At 48.0% G+C, this 20,000-nt stretch overlaps 1 protein-coding gene across 1 annotated transcript in view; it reads right to left on the reverse strand.

The window, feature by feature from the left end:
- The window catches only part of lamc1 (laminin, gamma 1), a 36,529-nt gene that overhangs the window by 3,538 nt on the left and 12,991 nt on the right, over positions 1-20,000 (reverse strand). The window contains exons 2-24 of the mRNA XM_047331966.1: positions 19,438-19,742; positions 10,361-10,491; positions 9,285-9,451; positions 8,444-8,632; positions 8,103-8,220; positions 7,287-7,385; positions 7,054-7,190; positions 6,683-6,805; positions 5,104-5,293; positions 4,867-4,979; positions 3,942-4,163; positions 3,671-3,859; positions 3,338-3,583; positions 3,096-3,249; positions 2,862-3,004; positions 1,866-2,044; positions 1,618-1,774; positions 1,203-1,408; positions 1,033-1,112; positions 804-941; positions 579-723; positions 350-499; positions 149-263 (exon numbers count right to left, since the gene is read on the reverse strand). Of these exons, the coding sequence (XP_047187922.1) occupies positions 149-263; positions 350-499; positions 579-723; positions 804-941; positions 1,033-1,112; positions 1,203-1,408; positions 1,618-1,774; positions 1,866-2,044; positions 2,862-3,004; positions 3,096-3,249; positions 3,338-3,583; positions 3,671-3,859; positions 3,942-4,163; positions 4,867-4,979; positions 5,104-5,293; positions 6,683-6,805; positions 7,054-7,190; positions 7,287-7,385; positions 8,103-8,220; positions 8,444-8,632; positions 9,285-9,451; positions 10,361-10,491; positions 19,438-19,742 (3,696 nt within the window). The remainder of the gene's footprint in view (positions 1-148; positions 264-349; positions 500-578; positions 724-803; positions 942-1,032; positions 1,113-1,202; positions 1,409-1,617; positions 1,775-1,865; positions 2,045-2,861; positions 3,005-3,095; positions 3,250-3,337; positions 3,584-3,670; positions 3,860-3,941; positions 4,164-4,866; positions 4,980-5,103; positions 5,294-6,682; positions 6,806-7,053; positions 7,191-7,286; positions 7,386-8,102; positions 8,221-8,443; positions 8,633-9,284; positions 9,452-10,360; positions 10,492-19,437; positions 19,743-20,000) is intronic.

Consider the following 20,000-nt stretch of genomic DNA (forward strand, 5'->3'; position numbering starts at 1 on the left):
AGAGACAGACAGACAGATAGACAGACAGAGAGAGACAGACAGACAGACAGACAGATATAGACAGACAGATACAGACAGATATAGACAGACAGATAGACAGACGCAGACAGACAGACAGACAGACACAGACAGACAGACAGACAGGTACCTCTCAGGTCGGTCAGGATGCCCTCGGCCTCTCCGTAGGTCGACCGACCTTTCTTCGCCGCCTCCTCAGCCAGAGCTTTGGCAGCATCAGCCCGAGCCAACAGCTGATCCGCGGTCTGTGGAACAGAAACAGGAAGTGGGCGTCACATGACATGTCACATGACGTGTGGTCGTTCCAGAGGCTCCGGCTGCAGCGACATACCTGCTGCTCACTCTTGCCTTTCTCCAGCAGCTTGCGGACTTCCTGCTCCTTGGCCTTCAGGTCGTCTCTCAGGTCATTGTATTCCTTCTCTGTCTTGTCGATCAGCTTGTCCAGGTCCGACGCCTCCTTCTTAATCTTCGTGGCTTCGTCCTGAAAAACACGGGACGACGAGTGAAGCGAGGCTACGGGACGAACCCGCGGTGAGAAGGAGCGTGGCGGCGGCACTCACCTCCAACACCTTGGTGTCGAACGGCGGGAGGCTGGTCAGGTTGGCGAAGATCTTCAGAGCTGTGTTTCCTGCGTCCTCGGCCTCCGCCTGGACCTTGTTGGCCTGTTTCTCCAGGCTCTTCGCCAGCTCCTTCGCCTCGTTGTACCTGAGCAGGTGAGAGAGAAGCTCACATGTAACCACTTCCTGTCAGACTTGGCACCGACAGTAACCTGGTCAGTGACTCACTTGCTGTTGAGCTCATCCACTTCCTGGCTGGTCTTGCTCTCTCCGTCCAGCGTCTTCAGCAGGAGGTTGTACGCCTTGGTCGACGTGTCGTTGGCGTCTCTGGCGATCTTCTCGATCTGATCGGCGTCCATCTTGTGCCTGCGGAGAGAGAAGATGTTCAGTGTGAACACGAGACGCTCGCGCACCGTCCTGACGTGGCGTGTGTGACGCCCGGGGGCGGAGCTCTTACTTCTCAGCCAGCCTGCGGGCCTCCTCCGCCAGCATCGTCATGTTGTTGGGCTCGCCGCTGCCGCCCGGCGGTTTGATGTCCTGCGTAAAAAGGACATTGGCGCCAAAGTCAGTCTCTGTTAAGGCTTCGCCTGGTAACAGTGGCCGTGACAACAGCGCCCTCCCACTCACCACTTTGCCCACGGCGTCCTTGGCCTTGTCCAGCTCCTGCCGGGCGTGGTCGATCAGGCTCTCAGCGTCTCGGACTCGGCTGCGGGCGCGGTCTGCCTGAGCGCCGGTGCTGTCCACCGTGCCGCGGATGTTCTGCAGCCGGTTCCACTGAGTCGTCAACGTGTTGTTGATGACGGTCAGACGGTCCAACAGGCCTCGGTCCACGTCTGAGGGTCAGAGGTCACAGTCATGAGGAGCGAGGTCATGACTCCGTCTGTGATCACAGACGTCAGAAATCCACAGTCTGGAGGTGTCACAGTGACTTCACACTCCTAAAGCATTGTGGGAACTGTAGTTCCATTAACAACTGGTGGACGGAGGAGAAGAAGAAGACACCTCTGTCTGATGGACGTCGGCCATGTTGGGTGTCTGTTACCTTTGCTGGTCTGAGCCTCCTCCAGCAGCTCGTCGATGGCTCGCTCCGCCTCCTTCAGTCGGTCCTCGAACGCCTTGTCGCTCACGCTCTCCTGACCCGAGCCCAGGTTGTCGATCAGAGTCTGCAGGTCATGAAGCTTCTGCCTCTGCTGGTTCACCTGGAGACACACACACACACACACACATTAACCGCTGCTCGTCCACACACACACACACACACACACACACACTCTGGGGGCGTGGCCTCACCTTGTCCCGGACCAGGCTGTAGCAGGAGGGACACTGCTGGCAGCCCGGCACCGTGCGGTTGTAGAAGTAGTTCTCCTCACACATGTCACATCGAGCGCCGACGAAGCCGGGACGACACTCGCAGCGTCCGTCGTCTTTACACTGACCTGACTGGGAGCCCTCGGGGTCGCAGTCACAGGCTGGAGGTCAACACACACACACGTGAACTGACGTTTGTACAGACAGTAAAGTTCAGCGACGGCGGATTAGAGCATGATGGGTAAAAACTAAGAAAAATGAAAGTCTTTTATTAGAGAAGGAGAAAGTTGATCGACCTCATCGGGCCACTGACTCCGCCCCTTGTGTACTTGTGATGGATTTATCAGAAAGTGTTTTCATGACGTGATGGAGTTTGTGATGGACAGAATGAATCTGTGTTGTGACGAGAACATGTACAGAGAGAAATATTAATAATTATTATTCTTGTTTGTACAGTGAATATCTTATCAGGCTGTGAATGAAGTTTTCAATAAGAATCTTTCTCGTTGTTTGATCATTAATCTCACACGAAGTTATGAACTTTTCTCTGAACAGAGACTTTAATCGTCTGCAGCTCTGAACGTTCAACATCAAACTCTTAAACGTCCAGAAATATCTTCATGAAAACAGTTAAAATCTTGACATCGGTTAATTCAAGAGACCAAATTACTAATTATATAATAGTTTTTCTTAAAGCTTCAGTGTGTAATTTATTTACTTTTCTGGCGCCATCTGGTGGTAAAGTTACAAACCGCTGCCAGCTGAGCGACCGACAGGGGACACTTTATAGTGTCATTTTATATTAGTATATTATTATATTATTATACATATTATCTTGAGTGAGTATTTGTTTCTTGTGTCAGTTTTCAGGCTCACTGAGGTTTTTCACTTTCATAAAAAGACTTATTTCTCATATGGTTGATTTTTGCAGTACAGTCGTTCTGACCGTAACCAATAAATCGATCAATAACTCCTTACGTTTGCAGCCGGACGAGCCGAAGCCGAAGGAGTTGACCTCGCAGCGCTGGCAGTGCAGACCGGTGACGCCGGGCTGACACTCGCACTGTCCGGTGGTGATGTCACACTGACCGTTGGTGGAGCCAATGGGGTTACAGTTACACCTGCGGAGACACCGAGCGAACGGACACGTTAAAAAAAAATTCTGCCGTCAGCGCACAAGACATCAGGAAGCAGGAAGAGGCGTGTCCTCACCGTTCGCAGCCGTCACTGCTCTGCAGGTTGAAGAATCCGGGCTCGCAGGCGCTGCAGTCGCGCTCGGCCACGTTGGGCAGACACGGACACTGACCAGTGACCTGAGAGCAGCCGGTCTGACGACCCACCGTCCCGGAGGGCGAGCAGGAGCAGGCTGAGGACGACACACACGGAGACAACGTGACAAAGATCCGACTGCGACAGTCACCATCATCATCAGAGACCCTGAACTCACGACTCACGTTTGCACTTGTCCGCGGGGCTGGACGCCAGGGCGTTGCCGTAGAAACCCTCCTTGCAGCGGTCGCAGAAGAAGCCGTCCGTGTTGTAGATGCACTTCAGGCACTCGCCCGTCTCCCGGTTGCAGTTGCCGACGGCGTTGGGGTCGATGTTGTCGCTGCACTTGCAGGCTCGGCAGGCTCTGACCGGCCCGCTCTGGCCCAGCGCGTCGCCAAAGAACCCGTCGTCACAGAGCTCGCAGCGCTTCCCTGCGGACAGGTGACGTCAGCGTCTGGACCTGACGTGTGTGTGTGTGTGTGTGTGTGTGTATGTGTAGACGACGTGTGTGTCAGTACCTGTGGTTCCCGCAGGGCAGTTGGTGCAGACCACCTCTCTGGTGGAGGGGACGACAGCGCAGGTGGCACCGGTCGGGCAGGGACACGGCGTACAGGCGTCCGACGACCCCTGGGTGGCGTCGCCATAGAAACCATCTTTACAGCGTTCACAGCTCAAACCTGCCGTGTTGTGCTGACAGTCGCACGCACCTGACGGACAGACAGGCACACAGTCAGCACCAGGACCAGGTGAACCAGTTAGGACCAGTTAGGACCAGTTAGGACCGGTTACCTGAGTCGGGGTTGCAGGCGTCGCTGTGTCCGTTACAGTTGCAGGGCTCACAGGCGCTGAATGCTCCAAGCGCGGGGCGGGCGCGGCGGTATCCCAGAGTGCACTGCTCACAGTGTTGACCCTGGTAACCCTGGGGACAGGTGCACTGCTCCACCCAGCGGGCCGGGACCCCGAGGCCACGCCTCGCTGTCACCAAGGAGACGTCGTCAAGGTAACCGGCGCCTGGAGAGACAATTTAAATTCTTAACTGTCTTGTGCTGTTGTGTAACGTTGTGATCTGTGTCATTGTGTGTAGTTGTATTGTTGTTGTGTGTAGTTGTGTTGTTGTTGTTGTGTGTAGTTGTGTTGTGTGTAGTTGTTGTGTAGTTGTGTTGTTGTTGTGTGTCATTGTGTAGTTGTTGTTGTGTGTAGTTGTGTTGTTGTTGTGTGTAGTTGTGTTGTTGTTGTTGTGTGTAGTTGTGTTGTTGTGTGTAGTTGTGTTGTTGTTGTGTGTAGTTGTGTTGTTGTGTCTAGTTGTGTTGTTGTTGTGTGTAGTTGTGTTGTTGTGTGTAGTTGTGTTGTTGTTGTTGTGTGTAGTTGTGTTGTTGTGTGTAGTTGTGTTGTTGTTGTTGTGTGTAGTTGTGTTGTTGTGTGTAGTTGTGTTGTTGTTGTGTGTAGTTGTGTTGTTGTTGTTGTGTGTAGTTGTGTTGTTGTGTGTAGTTGTGTTGTTGTGTGTAGTTGTGTGTAGTTGTGTAGTTGTGTTGTTGTGTGTAGTTGTGTAGTTGTTGTTGTGTGTAGTTGTGTTGTTGTGTGTAGTTGTGTTGTTGTTGTGTGTAGTTGTGTTGTTGTTGTGTGTAGTTGTGTTGTTGTTGTTGTGTGTAGTTGTGTTGTTGTGTGTAGTTGTGTTGTTGTGTGTAGTTGTGTGTAGTTGTGTAGTTGTGCGTACTCCTCTCGCTGTAGGTTCCTCGGATCTTGACGGCCGTAAGGTTGTGGAGAAGTTTCTGGAAGTCAGAGTGGCTGATTGTCGGCCTCCAGGGGTAATCAGTGCTGTCATGGAGCCTGGACCAGAACCAGAACCAGAACCAGAACAACTTAATGACCAGAACATTTTTCATCCATCCATCATCATTTGCTTTTTAAAACCAGATGATCTGGAGCGTGTGACCGGATCAGATCGTCTCACCTGAACACGTATGTCTGCATGTTCTCGTTGGGGTAGGCGTTGCCCTGGGCGATGAGGGGGACGGCCACCCTCAGGTCCGCTCCCTCCAGGACCAGGTCCTCCGCCGACAGACGCGTGTCCCGCCGGTCCACACGGAAACTCAGGGTCAGGTTCTGTCCGTAACTCAGCATCTGGTTCCCCAGGAACTTTTCTGTGACGCAGGAAACACGATGAGTCAGAGAGGAAACGTGTGTTCGGTCTGCACCGTCGTCACAGTGCGAACGGTACAGTAGAGTACGGTGGAGTAGAGCACAGTAGAGTACAGTAGAGTAGAGCACAGTAGAGTACGGTGGAGTAGAGCACAGTAGAGTACGGTAGAGTAGAGCACAGTAGAGTATGGTACAGTAGAGTACAGTAGAGTAGAGCACAGTAGAGTACGGTGGAGTAGAGCACAGTAGAGTACAGTAGAGTAGAGCACAGTAGAGTACGGTACAGTAGAGTATGGTTCAGTAGAGTACGGTAGAGTATAGCACAGTAGAGTACAGTAGAGTAGAGCACAGTAGAGTATGGTACAGTAGAGCACAGTAGAGTAGAGCACAGTAGAGTATGGTTCAGTAGAGTACGGTAGAGTAGAGCACAGTAGAGTACAGTAGAGTAGAGCACAGTAGAGTATGGTACAGTAGAGCACAGTAGAGTAGAGCACAGTAGAGTATGGTACAGTAGAGCACAGTAGAGTATGGTACAGTAGAGCACAGTAGAGTAGAGCACAGTAGAGCACAGTAGAGTACGGTGCAGTAGAGTACGGTAGAGTATAGCACAGTAGAGTATGGTTCAGTAGAGTACGGTAGAGTATAGCACAGTAGAGTATGGTACAGTAGAGCACAGTAGAGTAGAGCACAGTAGAGTATGGTACAGTAGAGTACGGTAGAGTATAGCACAGTAGAGTATGGTACAGTAGAGCACAGTAGAGTAGAGCACAGTAGAGTATGGTACAGTAGAGTACGGTAGAGTAGAGCACAGTAGAGTATGGTACAGTAGAGCACAGTAGAGTAGAGCACAGTAGAGTATGGTACAGTAGAGTACGGTAGAGTATAGCACAGTAGAGTATGGTACAGTAGAGCACAGTAAGTAGAGCACGGTACATTAGAGCACAGTAGAGTACGGTAGAGTAGAGCACAGTAGAGTACGGTGCAGTAGAGTACGGTAGAGTAGAGCACAGTAGAGTACAGTAGAGTAGAGCACAGTAGAGTATGGTACAGTAGAGTACGGTAGAGTAGAGCACAGTAGAGTACGGTGCAGTAGAGTACGGTAGAGTAGAGCACAGTAGAGTACGGTGCAGTAGAGCACAGTAGAGTACGGTAGAGTACAGTAGAGTACGGTAGAGTACAGTAGAGTACGGTAGAGTACAGTAGAGTACAGTGGCGCACAGTAGAGTACGACGCAGTAGAGTACAGTAAGTAGAGCACGGTACATTAGAGTACAGTAGAGTACAGTAGAGTATGGTACAGTATAATACGGTAGAGCACAGTAGAGTATGGTGCAGTAGAGCACAGTAGAGTACAGTAAGTAGAGCACGGTACATTAGAGCACAGTATGGTACCTGGGGCTACGAAGTACATGGGGAAGTAGTCGTCTGAGATGAGGGAGACTTCCTGTCCACTGGGAGACCACTGGACTGAGACACTGGACCCATCACGCTGCTGAGCGGTCCACTGCTCGTCATCTGACACACACACACACACACAGACACACACACACACACAGACACACACACACACAGACACACAGACACACACACACACAGACACACAGACACACACACACACAGACACACACACACACACAGACACACACACACACACAGACACACACACACACAGACACACAGACACACACACACAGTTTGAGACTCTGATCCGTCACGTCAACGGGGTTCGCTTCCCCCTGGGTTTTGCCTGCAGGCGGCGTTACCTCTGCTGAAGGCGGAGCTGACGGCGTGGACGCTGAAGCCTTCGGCGCTGTCGCACACGGACGAATGGTGGAAGCAGAAACACGGCGTGCATCCCTGAGCGTTGGACGGGTCCAGGTTGAAGTAACCCAGCTTACACCTGACGGACAGGACACAGGAAGACCCCACGTCACCGGATGTTTTAATGTTCATGAGTCAGAGATCAGAGGTCGGAGGTCAGCCTGGCCCATGTTACCTGTCGCAGCTGAAACCCTCCACGTTGTCTTTACAGCGACACTGACCCGTGTTCACGTCACACTCCTGAGTGCTGCCCGAGGGCGAGCAAGAGCAAGACCTGACGGGGAGAGAGAGGTCAGAAGTCAGAGAGGTCACCTGTGTACATACATACATATATATATATATATTATGTGAAAAATCCCAAATTAAACTTGACCTATTTTCATATATTTAAACACAACATTGCACAGATCTGTTAGAACTCTATTATAGTGTTGTATATACGTAATTATTTTTATAATGTTTTTTACAGTTTGTCAATGAAGCTGCTCCGAATTGAATTTAGAGGCGAGAGGTCATTCTGCCAGCAGGGGGCGAGAGAGAGCAGGGAGTGAGGACCACGTGTGATCTGATTCAAACCTGATCTGAGAGATTAATTCATGATTTTACATCTCATAATCTGACTTAATCTGAGTGGAGATGAGTCAGAAAACGTCATTGTTACAAAACAACACAAATAAAATGGAATTTAAATACATTTTTTAATAAAAAGTTAAATAGTTTTTGTCTTAAAAGAAAAAATGTTCTTGTCAAGAAGTTTTTCCATGTCATTCGAACAAAATATTCCAGCTCCACTGAGAAGCACTGACAAGCCACAAAGAATAATCACAATCATAACAGACCAAGGCTTCATGTCATCTGTGTTACAGTGTGTACAGTGTTTGTACAGTGTGAGTGTGTGTGTGTGTGTGTGTGTGTGTGTGTGTGCAGTGTGTGTGCGTGTGTACAATGTGTGTACAGTGTGTACAATGTGTGTACAGTGTGTGTACAGTACCTGCAGCCGGCCTCTGTCAGACTGTGGAACCCCGGATGGCAGCGGTCACACTTCTCTCCGGTCACTCCTGGTTTACATGCACACATTCCTCTGTTGTCACACTGAGGAGAATCAGAGCCTGAACACACACACACACACACACACACACACACACACACACACACACTTAAAGTTATTGATAATAAAGTTCATGGTTAAACTGTAAAGTATAAAGACTCAGTTACATCAGATACAACATCTCAGTAAATATTAATCCATAAGGTTCAGTCTCAGAATCACTGCGTGTGTGTTCACAAGTGTCCCTCAACCAATCAGAGCAGAGGATTCTCCTGATGACTCACCGACCGAGTTGCAGCCGCAGGGCAGGCAGCCGCTGCCGCTCTGGTCTCTGTAGTAGTTGTCAAGGCAACGCTCGCAGTTCGGTCCGTCGGTGTTGTCAGCGCAGTTCTTGCAGTGACCTCCGTGACCTGTGGCCCGGTACAGCTCGGCATCGAAGTAACACTCACTGCTCTTACTGTTACAGTCACAGGCTGAGAGACAGGCAGAGAGAGAGACAGACAGACAGGCAGAGAGAGAGACAGGTTCATTGAATTTTGATTCATTATGATTACATGTGTGTAGTCAAGCAGTGGTAGATGCAGTAAAGAGGTTGGAGATGCAGTAAAGTGGTGGGAGGTGCAGTAAAGTGGTGGGAGGTGTAGTAAAGTGGTGGGAGGTGTAGTAAAGTGGTGGGAGGTGCAGTAAAGTGGTGGGAGGTGTAGTAAAGTGGTGGGAGGTGTAGTAAAGCGGTGGGAGGTGCAGTAAAGTGGTGGGAGGTGTAGTAAAGTGGTGGGAGGTGCAGTAAAACGGTGGGAGGTGCAGTAAAGCATTGGTAGATGCAGTAAAGAGGTTGGAGATGCAGTAAAGTGGTGGGAGGTGCAGTAAAGCGGTGGGAGGTGCAGTAAAGTGGTGGGAGGTGCAGTAAAGTGGTGGGAGGTGCAGTAAAGTGGTGGGAGGTGTAGTAAAGTGGTGGGAGGTGCAGTAAAGCATTGGTAGATGCAGTGAAGCGGTGGGAGGTGCAGTAAAGTGGTGGGAGGTGCAGCAAAACGGTGGGAGGTGCAGTAAAGCATTGGTAGATGCAGTAAAGCGGTGGGAGGTGCAGTAAAGCGGTGGGAGGTGCAGTAAAGTGGTCAGCAGACTCACGCAGACAGTCGTTGGCATTGTCGGCGGTCGCCCTCCTCCACGGCCGGTCATTGTAGAACGGTTTGCAGATGTTGCAGTCGTCACCGTCCGTGTTGTGTTTGCAGTTACACACCAGTCGTCCACCGTCATTCTTCACACACTCGCTGGCGTGGCCGTTACACTTACACCTGACGGCAGAGAAACAACAGTCACACACACGCTCAGCAGAGTTTCCACCTTTGTCTCCTCAGTTCTGTGAAACACAGACACTGACAAAGTGTTGAAGTTGTTCCTGTCGTCAGGAGGCTTTTTCCGCCTGGCGGATCGGAGGCAGGTTTACAGGTCCGCCCCCCGACGGGACCGGACCTGCTCCGACGCCTCGGGAGCGTCTCAGGTGATTCTTGGCTCAGAGCCGTGGAAACAGTGACAGTGGCTCAGAGGAAACATTCAAAATGAATAAACGACTCAAAAATATAGAAACAATTAAAGACATAAATAAATGTAAAAAATGAATAGAATGGTGATGAAAAAGTCTGTTTAAATAATTGTAAATCTATTTCCGTGTCCAAATGTAAATACGTACGTACGTACATGTAAATAAATAAATACATCTTCCTTTTTTAACACCAACTTTATTTCTGCGTTTGTTTATGTATTCACACATCACGGAGTCGTTTATTCAGCTCTAATGTCGTCAGGTTGGAAACAGTCGACCTTTAACCTTCGTGAACCAGAGGTCACAGAGGTCACTTTGATCTCACCGCTCAGGTGACCCTCTGACGGGAGGACAAACCCTCCGACAGCTGCTGCAGCTCTTTTCTTTCCTCCCGTCACGGCGGTCGATCCGCCCCGTTCCGGTCTCCCTGTAATCCGCCCTCCGGGCGAAGGAATGTCAGGAATGCCGCCCGTGTAATGGAAATCTGCTCCACTTTTCAAACAGATTGTGTCTGCGGAGGCTGAGCAGCAGCAGCCGCGGTCACACTCGTTTAACGCCTGTCCAGACCCGGTTCTGTTCCCCGGCCCCCGGCCCCCGGACCCTCCCTCAGCTGCTGAAACGTGTTCACACGAGAACCACTGACAGAGCGTCTGTGCTTTACCTTCCTCCCACGGCGAAGTCAGAGATGGCGTAGTAGTAGGACTTCAGGACCTTGGGGTCGTTGAAGACCTCGTCTCCGAACGTGTTGAGTCTGTTCAGGGTCACTCGGATGTCGGTGGCCGTCACCCAGTCCTGAAGCAGAGACACGACAGAGACAGAGAGTTAGAGACGTGGATGGAACAGAACGACTCGAGAGGGGTCAGGGGTCAGGGGTCATGGCGGGTGTCTCCTCAGTTCACTCTCACCGCTCAACTAGAATCTGATCTTTCAACTTTGTCATAAATACCTTTTATTTATTGTTTTACTTTTAATATTAGATTTATCCTTTTATCTCCAACAAGGACGCCAGCAGGGTGAAAAACAAAGGGGCGGAGCCAGGGAGAGATTTCCCCTGAACGTGTCTGATAGTTCTCATGAATTATTCTCATGTGAAATCAGAGAACATGTTAAAAACAATATTACAGAAAGAGAGCAGGCCTTCCTGGCTCCGCCCCCTGGATGTTTGATTGATTGGTTGTTGTTGGGTGGTGTTCACGATCCTGTGGTTTGAACACGACTCTCACACTCGTGGGAAACAGAGACAGAAGCGGTGATGCAACACAAGGACCAATGGAATTTTATTTTCTTGGCTGGGTTCTGATACGAGGCCCAGATGGAGAGAATTAGTGACGGACACCTGCTGCGTATCGAAAGGAGGAGGAGGAGGAGGAGGAGGAGGAGAGAGGAGGAAGAGGAGGAGGAGAGGAGGAAGAGGAGGACGAGGAGGAGGAGAGGAGGAAGAGGAGGAAGAGGAGGAGGAGGAGGAGGAGAGGAGGAAGAGGAGGAGGAGAGAGGAGGAAGAGGAGGAGGGAGGAGGAAGAGGAAGAGGAGGAGGAGGAGGGAGGAGGGAGGAGAGAGGAGGAAGAGGAGGAGGAAGAGGTAGAGGAGGAGGAGAGAGGAGGAGTAGGAGGAGGAGGAGAGAGGAGGAAGAGGAGGAGAGAGGAGGAAGAGGAGGAGGAGGAGAGGAGGAAGAGGAGGAGGAGAGAGGAGGAAGAGGAGGAGGGAGGAGGAAGAGGAAGAGGAAGAGGAAGAGGAGGAGGAGGAGGGAGGAGGGAGGAGAGAGGAGGAAGAGGTAGAGGAGGAGGAGAGAGGAGGAGTAGGAGGAGGAGGAAGAGGAAGAGGAAGAGGAGAGAGGAGAGAGGAGGAAGAGGTAGAGGAGGAGGAGAGAGGAGGAAGAGGAGGAGGAAGAGGTAGAGGAGGAGGAGAGAGGAGGAGAAGGAAGAGGAGTAGGAGGAAGAGGAGGAGGAGGAAGAGGAGGAGGAGGGTGGGAGGCGACCAGGGGGATTAACGCCCGAGTGACGGGTCAACGGATAACTCTGTGTTTCGACCTCGGCCTTCAGTTTCTCATGTTTCTGGTTGTAAATGATTGACAGAAACCGCTCCTCTATTGAGCAACAACAGTATACAAGACACATTTATTATATATTATATATATTAATATATATACTGTAACATACAGAGACACAATCTTGTTTTTCGCCACAAACAGACGTTTTACCAGCACAGCAACAAACTAACAAACTATACTATTAAATCATGAATCCTTCATTTGTTAAATCATGAATCCTTCATTTGTTAAATCATGAATCCTTCAGGTGTTAAATCCTGAATCCTTCAGGTGTTAAATCCTGAATCCTTCAGATGTTAAATCATGAATCCTTCAGATGTTAAATCATGAATCCTTCAGGTGTTAAATCATGAATCCTTCATTTGTTAAATCATGAATCCTTCATTTGTTAAATCATGAATCCTTCAGATGTTAAATCATGAATCCTTCAGGTGTTAAATCATGAATCCTTCAGGTGTTAAATCATGAATCCTTCAGGTGTTAAATCATGAATCCTTCATTTGTTAAATCATGAATCCTTCAGGTGTTAAATCATGAATCCTTCAGGTGTTAAATCCTGAATCCTTCAGGTGTTAAATCCTGAATCCTTCAGGTGTTAAATCATGAATCCTTCAGGTGTTAAATCATGAATCCTTCAGGTGTTAAATCATGAATCCTTCAGGTGTTAAATCATGAATCCTTCAGGTGTTAAATCATGAATCCTTCAGGTTCACCTAAGTCATCAGGAGCTTCAGACACACATTCATCTGATGACTTCATCATCGTGTTTGTTCACGGATTCATTGATAATCAGAGTTTGTGGCAGATGCAGCGTCTGTGTTCCTGCAGCTGGTTTCTCAGCCTGTCAACTTATCAGAGAAGATTCTCTTCGCAGCCGGAAAGCGCCCGACTCTCCCTCCTCGTCCGGCAGCTGCAGCTCTTCAGCTCGCTCTCTGGGCCGTGTTGGAAGTGAACAGAACATTTGTTTGCCATCAATCATCTGCAGCTCGGTGCAGAACATGTGTTTTCTCAGAGGAAGAATATTCCTCCTGACGTTAGAAACTCCTCTGGGATCAGACGTTCAGCGGAGCTGCAGCCTGAGACACACCGACGTCCTACAATCATATCAGCATTCAGCTTTTTTATTGCTTCTCTGCATTTTTAAGTAAAGAAGATAAACGTGACATCGACCAAACTTCACTTGTTGTGAAAACATGAACAACACGAACACGAACAACACGAACAACACGAACAACACGAAGAACATGAACAACATGAACAACACGAACATGAACAACATGAACAACATGAACATGAACAACACGAACATGAACAACATGAACACGAACATGAACAACATGAACAACACGAACATGAACAACACGAACAACACGAACACGAACAACACGAACATGAACAACATGAACATGAACATGAACAACATGAACACGAACATGAACAACATGAACAACACGAACATGAACAACATGAACAACATGAACATGAACAACATGAACATGAACAACATGAACATGAACAACATGAACATGAACAACATGAACATGAACAACACGAACATGAACAACATGAACAACATGAACAACATGAACATGAACAACATGAACATGAACAACATGAACAACACGAACACGAACAACACGAACATGAACAACATGAACATGAACAACACGAACAACACGAACAACATGAACATGAACAACATGAACATGAACAACATGAACATGAACAACATGAACACGAACATGAACAACATGAACACGAACATGAACAACATGAACAACACGAACAACATGAACAACATGAACAACATGAACATGAACAACATGAACAACATGAACAACACGAACAACACGAACAACACGAACAACATGAACAACACGAACAACACGAACATGAACAACATGAACAACATGAACAACACGAACAACACGAACAACATGAACAACACGAACAACATGAACAACACGAACAACACGAACATGAACATGAAGAACATGAACATGAACAACATGAACATGAACAACATGAACAACATGAACATGAACATGAACAACATGAACATGAACAACATGAACAACATGAACAACATGAACATGAACATGAACAACATGAACATGAACAACATGAACAACACGAACAACATGAACAACATGAACATGAACATGAACAACATGAACATGAACAACATGAACATGAACAACATGAACATGAACAACACGAACATGAACAACATGAACATGAACAACATGAACATGAACAACATGAACAACATGAACATGAACAACATGAACATGAACAACATGAACATGAACAACATGAACAACATGAACATGAACATGAACAACATGAACATGAACAACATGAACAACATGAACAACATGAACAACATGAACATGAACATGAACAACATGAACATGAACAACATGAACAACACGAACAACATGAACATGAACATGAACAACATGAACATGAACAACATGAACAACATGAACATGAACAACATGAACAACATGAACAACACGAACAACATGAACAACATGAACATGAACAACATGAACAACATGAACATGAACATGAACAACATGAACAACATGAACATGAACATGAACAACATGAACATGAACATGAACAACATGAACATGAACAACATGAACACGAACATGAACAACATGAACAACATGAACATGAACATGAACAACATGAACATGAACAACATGAACACGAACATGAACAACATGAACAACATGAACATGAACAACATGAACAACACGAACATGAACAACATGAACAACATGAACATGAACAACATGAACAACATGAACAACATGAACAACATGAACATGAACAACATGAACAACATGAACAACATGAACAACATGAACATGAACATGAACAACATGAACAACATGAACAACATGAACATGAACAACATGAACACGAACATGAACAACATGAACAACATGAACATGAACAACATGAACAACATGAACATGAACAACATGAACAACATGAACAACATGAACAACATGAACATGAACAATATGAACAACATGAACACGAACATGAACAACATGAACAACATCAACACGAAGATGAACATCAACAAAAAGTTATAATTCTCTTCTTCCATGTGAATATCTTCTGGTTTCTTTGCTCGTCTGTGACAGTGAACTGAACATCGTTGGTGTGTGAACAAAACAAAACATCATCTTGTGGTTTTGTGAAACACGATCAACATTTGCCAACATTTTATGAACCAAACAACTAATCGAGAAAATAAATATCAGATTAAACGATTATGAAAATACTGGTTAGTTGCAGCTCTACAGGCGACTCACGACTACTGATCAGTTACAAACGGACGGAAGATTTAAACTGATGAATGAAATCAAGTTGTGGATGTTCAGGATCTTTGAGACGCTTCTCTCCACTGGAGATATTGATAACATAGATATGTTTTTAAAAATTGTCAATGATTCCTAAGATGTCGTGACAAAGGAACGTGACTGAGTCCTGATATTTGGACAAACTTCAGTTCCTAAATGATCATCTTCATTTTATTTATCCTTTTATCAAAAGGGATTTCAAGTTCCATGGTCCATGGTGATGTTGTGAGATTACCATGTCACCATGTCACAATGGACCATGTCACCATGTCACCATGGACCATGTCACCATGGACCATGTCACCATGTCACCATGGACCATGTCACCATGTCACCATGTCACCATGGACCATGTCACCATGACACAATGGACCATGTCACCATGACACAATGGACCATGTCACCATGACACAATGGACCATGTCACCATGTCACCATGGACCATGTCACCATGACACAATGGACCATGTCACCATGTCACAATGGACCATGTCACCATGTCACCATGTCACAATGGACCATGTCACCATGTCACCATGTCACCATGTCACAATGGACCATGTCACCATGGACCATGTCACAATGGACCATGTCACCATGTCACCATGTCACCATGTCACAATGGACCATGTCACCATGGACCATGTCACCATGTCACAATGTCACAATGGACCATGTCACCATGTCACCATGTCACCATGTCACAATGGACCATGTCACCATGTCACCATGTCACAATGGACCATGTCACCATGTCACCATGTCACAATGGACCATGTCACCATGTCACCATGTCACCATGTCACAATGGACCATGTCACCATGGACCATGTCACCATGTCACAATGGACCATGTCACCATGTCACCATGGACCATGGACCATGTCACCATGTCACAATGGACCATGTCACCATGTCACCATGTCACCATGGACCATGTCACCATGTCACAATGGACCATGTCACCATGTCACCATGTCACCATGGACCATGTCACCATGGACCATGTCACCATGTCACCATGGACCATGTCACCATGGACCATGTCACCATGTCACCATGTCACCATGGACCATGTCACCATGACACAATGGACCATGTCACCATGTCACAATGGACCATGTCACCATGTCACAATGGACCATGTCACCATGTCACCATGTCACCATGACACAATGGACCATGTCACCATGTCACAATGGACCATGTCACCATGTCACAATGGACCATGTCACCATGTCACCCTGTCACAATGGACCATGTCACCATGTCACCATGTCACAATGGACCATGTCACCATGTCACCATGTCACAATGGACCATGTCACCATGGACCATGTCACCATGTCACCATGTCACCATGGACCATGTCACAATGGACCATGTCACCATGGACCATGTCACAATGGACCATGTCACCATGTCACCATGTCACCATGGACCATGTCACCATGGACCATGTCACCATGGACCATGTCACAATGGACCATGTCACCATGGACCATGTCACAATGGACCATGTCACCATGTCACCATGTCACCATGGACCATGTCACCATGGACCATGTCACCATGTCACCATGGACCATGTCACCATGGACCATGTCACAATGGACCATGTCACCATGTCACCATGTCACCATGGACCATGTCACAATGGACCATGTCACCATGTCACCATGTCACCATGTCACCATGGACCATGTCACCATGGACCATGTCACCATGGACCATGTCACCATGTCACAATGGACCATGTCACCATGTCACAATGGACCATGTCACCATGGACCATGTCACCATGTCACAATGGACCATGTCACCATGTCACAATGGACCATGTCACCATGTCATCATGTTACCATGTGTCTTATTTCAATCGTCTGTTTGTGATGAGTGAATTCACTGCCAGCTCTCCTCTGGAGTCTCCACATGATTCACACGTTTCCAAACATCGTCTCCATGTTTGGACCCGTTAGATAAAGTTTCACTGACGTTCAGAGCGAATGAAGTTATTTCAGACGTATGATTGGAAACATCACGTCAGGTTCTATCGTCTGATTCAGTGGCTGCAGACGTCGAGACAAGAATCCAATTAAAATCTATTTCAGGACGTTGCGGACCAGAGACTCGTGGGATGAAGCTGAAAGGGAGAAATCACGAGAGGATTCATCTCTAACATGAACAGAAATCAACTCTTCTGTCTTACGTCGTTTATGATCCGGAGGTTTGAGGTTTGACGTCTTCAGACTGAATCGGTTTCATTTCACTGATCTCGTTCTCTTCTGTCCTGAAACAACTGAGTCTGGTTTCATGCCAAGATCTTTGTGCCAGTTTGAAAACTGCTGTATGAATAAAGTTTAGCATTACTTGATGATGTCACTGTTTTATATCATTGATGAAAACCAACCGGAGTGATTGACAGTGATGTGGCCCGAGGTGAAACGAGAGACTTCCTGTTGTCACACGACTCCACTGGACCAGATTAGCGGCTGAGACCTGGTGACAGACGGCGTTTTATTTTGGGGCCTCGGAGCCGGAGAAGCTGCCGGACGACAGCGAGGCGACGCTCAGCTGGTCGACGCTCGCAGACGGTCGGCAGGCGGCCGCGTGACGCCTGCGACAGAAAAGACCCTCAGCTTCTGTATAAATAGCTTCGTGCCGACGAGTCAAATAAGGAAGTTCACAGCTGCGGAGCTAAATCTGTTCATTCTCCACTGAGGACGGACAGAGAGCAGGAAGTGACATCACAGAGGAGGTGACATCACAGAGCGTGAACCTGAGAGACGTGGTTTCATCGTGTCGATAAGTCATCTGTTCAATCATCGTCGACCTCTGGACAGTGAAGTTTTCATGTTCTCTGGCTCCGCCCACACTAACACATGGTCGTCTAAACACTCATCACTGTTGCTATGGTTACACCTGGCGTTCTCTCGCCAGCCTCTGAACCAGAGATGTGTGGAAACACTGCAGGTTTACGTGTCAGTGTGTTTTAGAGGCCCACGTCCTCCTCTCTGATTGGTTCTCATCATCATATGTTTATATATTATATCACTGTCACGACTCGAAGACCAGTGTGTGTGTGTGTGTGTGTGTGTGTGTGTGTCTGTGTGTGTGTGTGTGTGTGTGTCTGTGTGTGTGTGTCTGTGTGTGTGTGTGTGTGTGTCTGTCTGTCTGTGTGTGTGTCTGTGTGTGTGTGTGTCTGTGTGTGTGTGTGTGTGTGTCTGTGTGTGTGTGTGTCTGTGTGTGTCTGTGTGTCTGTTTGTGTGTCTGTGTGTGTGTGTGTGTATCTGTGTGTGTGTCTGTGTCTGTGTGTCTGTGTGTGTGTGTGTCTGTGTGTGTGTCTGTGTCTGTGTGTGTGTCTGTGTCTGTGTGTCTGTGTGTCTGTCTGTGTGTGTGTGTGTGTGTGTCTGTGTGTGTGTGTGTGTGTGTGTGTCTGTGTGTGTGTGTGTGTGTGTGTGTCTGTGTGTGTGTGTGTGTGTGTGTGTGTGTCTGTGTCAGTGTGTGTGTGTCTGTGTGTGTGTCTGTGTGCCTGTGTGTGTGTCTGTGTGTGTGTGTGTCTGTGTGTCTGTGTGTGTGTGTCTGTGTGTGTGTGTGTGTCTGTGTGTGTGTGTGTCTGTGTCTGTTTGTGTGTCTGTGTGTGTGTGTGTGTGTCTGTGTGTGTGTCTGTGTGTGTGTCTGTGTCTGTGTGTCTGTGTGTCTGTGTGTCTGTGTGTGTGTCTGTGTGTGTGTGTATGTGTGTCTGTGTGTGTGTGTGTGTGTGTGTCTGTGTGTGTGTCTGTGTGTGTGAGTGTGTGTGTGTGTCTGTGTGTGTGTGTCTGTGTGTGTGTGTGTGTCTGTGTGTGTGTGTGTGTGTGTGTCTGTGTGTGTGTGTGTGTGTGTGTGTCTGTGTGTGTGTGTGTGTCTGTGTGTGTGTGTGTGTGTGTGTGTGTGTGTCTGTGTGTGTGTGTGTGTGTGTCCAGCTGCAGGTTGACTGAGCCAAACTGAGCCGCTGCAGTGGGAAATCCGGGGGCGTCGCCTAGCAACATGTCATAGTGTCCTTGGCAGCGTGGAACCTGTAACCTGAGCAGAACTGACTGTTGGGAAAAAAGTTTTACTGAAGCAATGTCAGAAATTCAGAGAAACTTCCAGAAATCACATCATGAGCTGAATCAAAAAAGTTATTAACTGGAGCTTATTGTTATTTCTCTGCTTCTGGTAAATATCACTGATCTGCACTGGACAGATTCTCTCCCTGATTATTCCAGGACAAGTCACAAGTCCCATGTTTCTCTGACGGAGCGACGCTCGGAGGAAGCAGCTCACCTGCAGGACGGGGCTGTTGTCGAAGTTGTAGGCGCTCGGTCGTCCCTCCAGCGTGGAGAAGGCCACGTTGCCGCCGGTGAGCGGCGAGATGTCGCTGAAGTCGTCGGTGCAGAGCGCCTGCTGCTCGTCCTCGCCGGTGCGGATGAAGCCGCGGCTCGTCTTCCGGTACGTCTTCTCACAGGAGCCGCTGTAGAACTGGTACGGGACCCAGGGCCCGGACTCGCTGGTCCGCTTGTAGATGGCGAAGCTCTCGGGACGACTGGTGTGGAACTTGAGCCGCACGTAGGTGATGTCGAAGGATTTACCTGCAGACAGATCAGACGGTTCATATTCACAGACATGTGTCTAATAAGATCTGATTTGTTAAAACAAGTAAATTATATTTGTTCATGTATTTATCAGGAATAATTCGAGTGTAAGAAGAAAATATAGTCTCTCACACACACACACACACACACACACACACACACACACACACACACACACACACACACACACACACACACACACACACACACACACACACACACACACACACACACACACACACACACACACACACA

The sequence above is a fragment of the Scophthalmus maximus genome, chromosome 5 (assembly GCF_022379125.1).
Source record: "Scophthalmus maximus strain ysfricsl-2021 chromosome 5, ASM2237912v1, whole genome shotgun sequence".
Taxonomy (NCBI): domain Eukaryota; kingdom Metazoa; phylum Chordata; class Actinopteri; order Pleuronectiformes; family Scophthalmidae; genus Scophthalmus; species Scophthalmus maximus.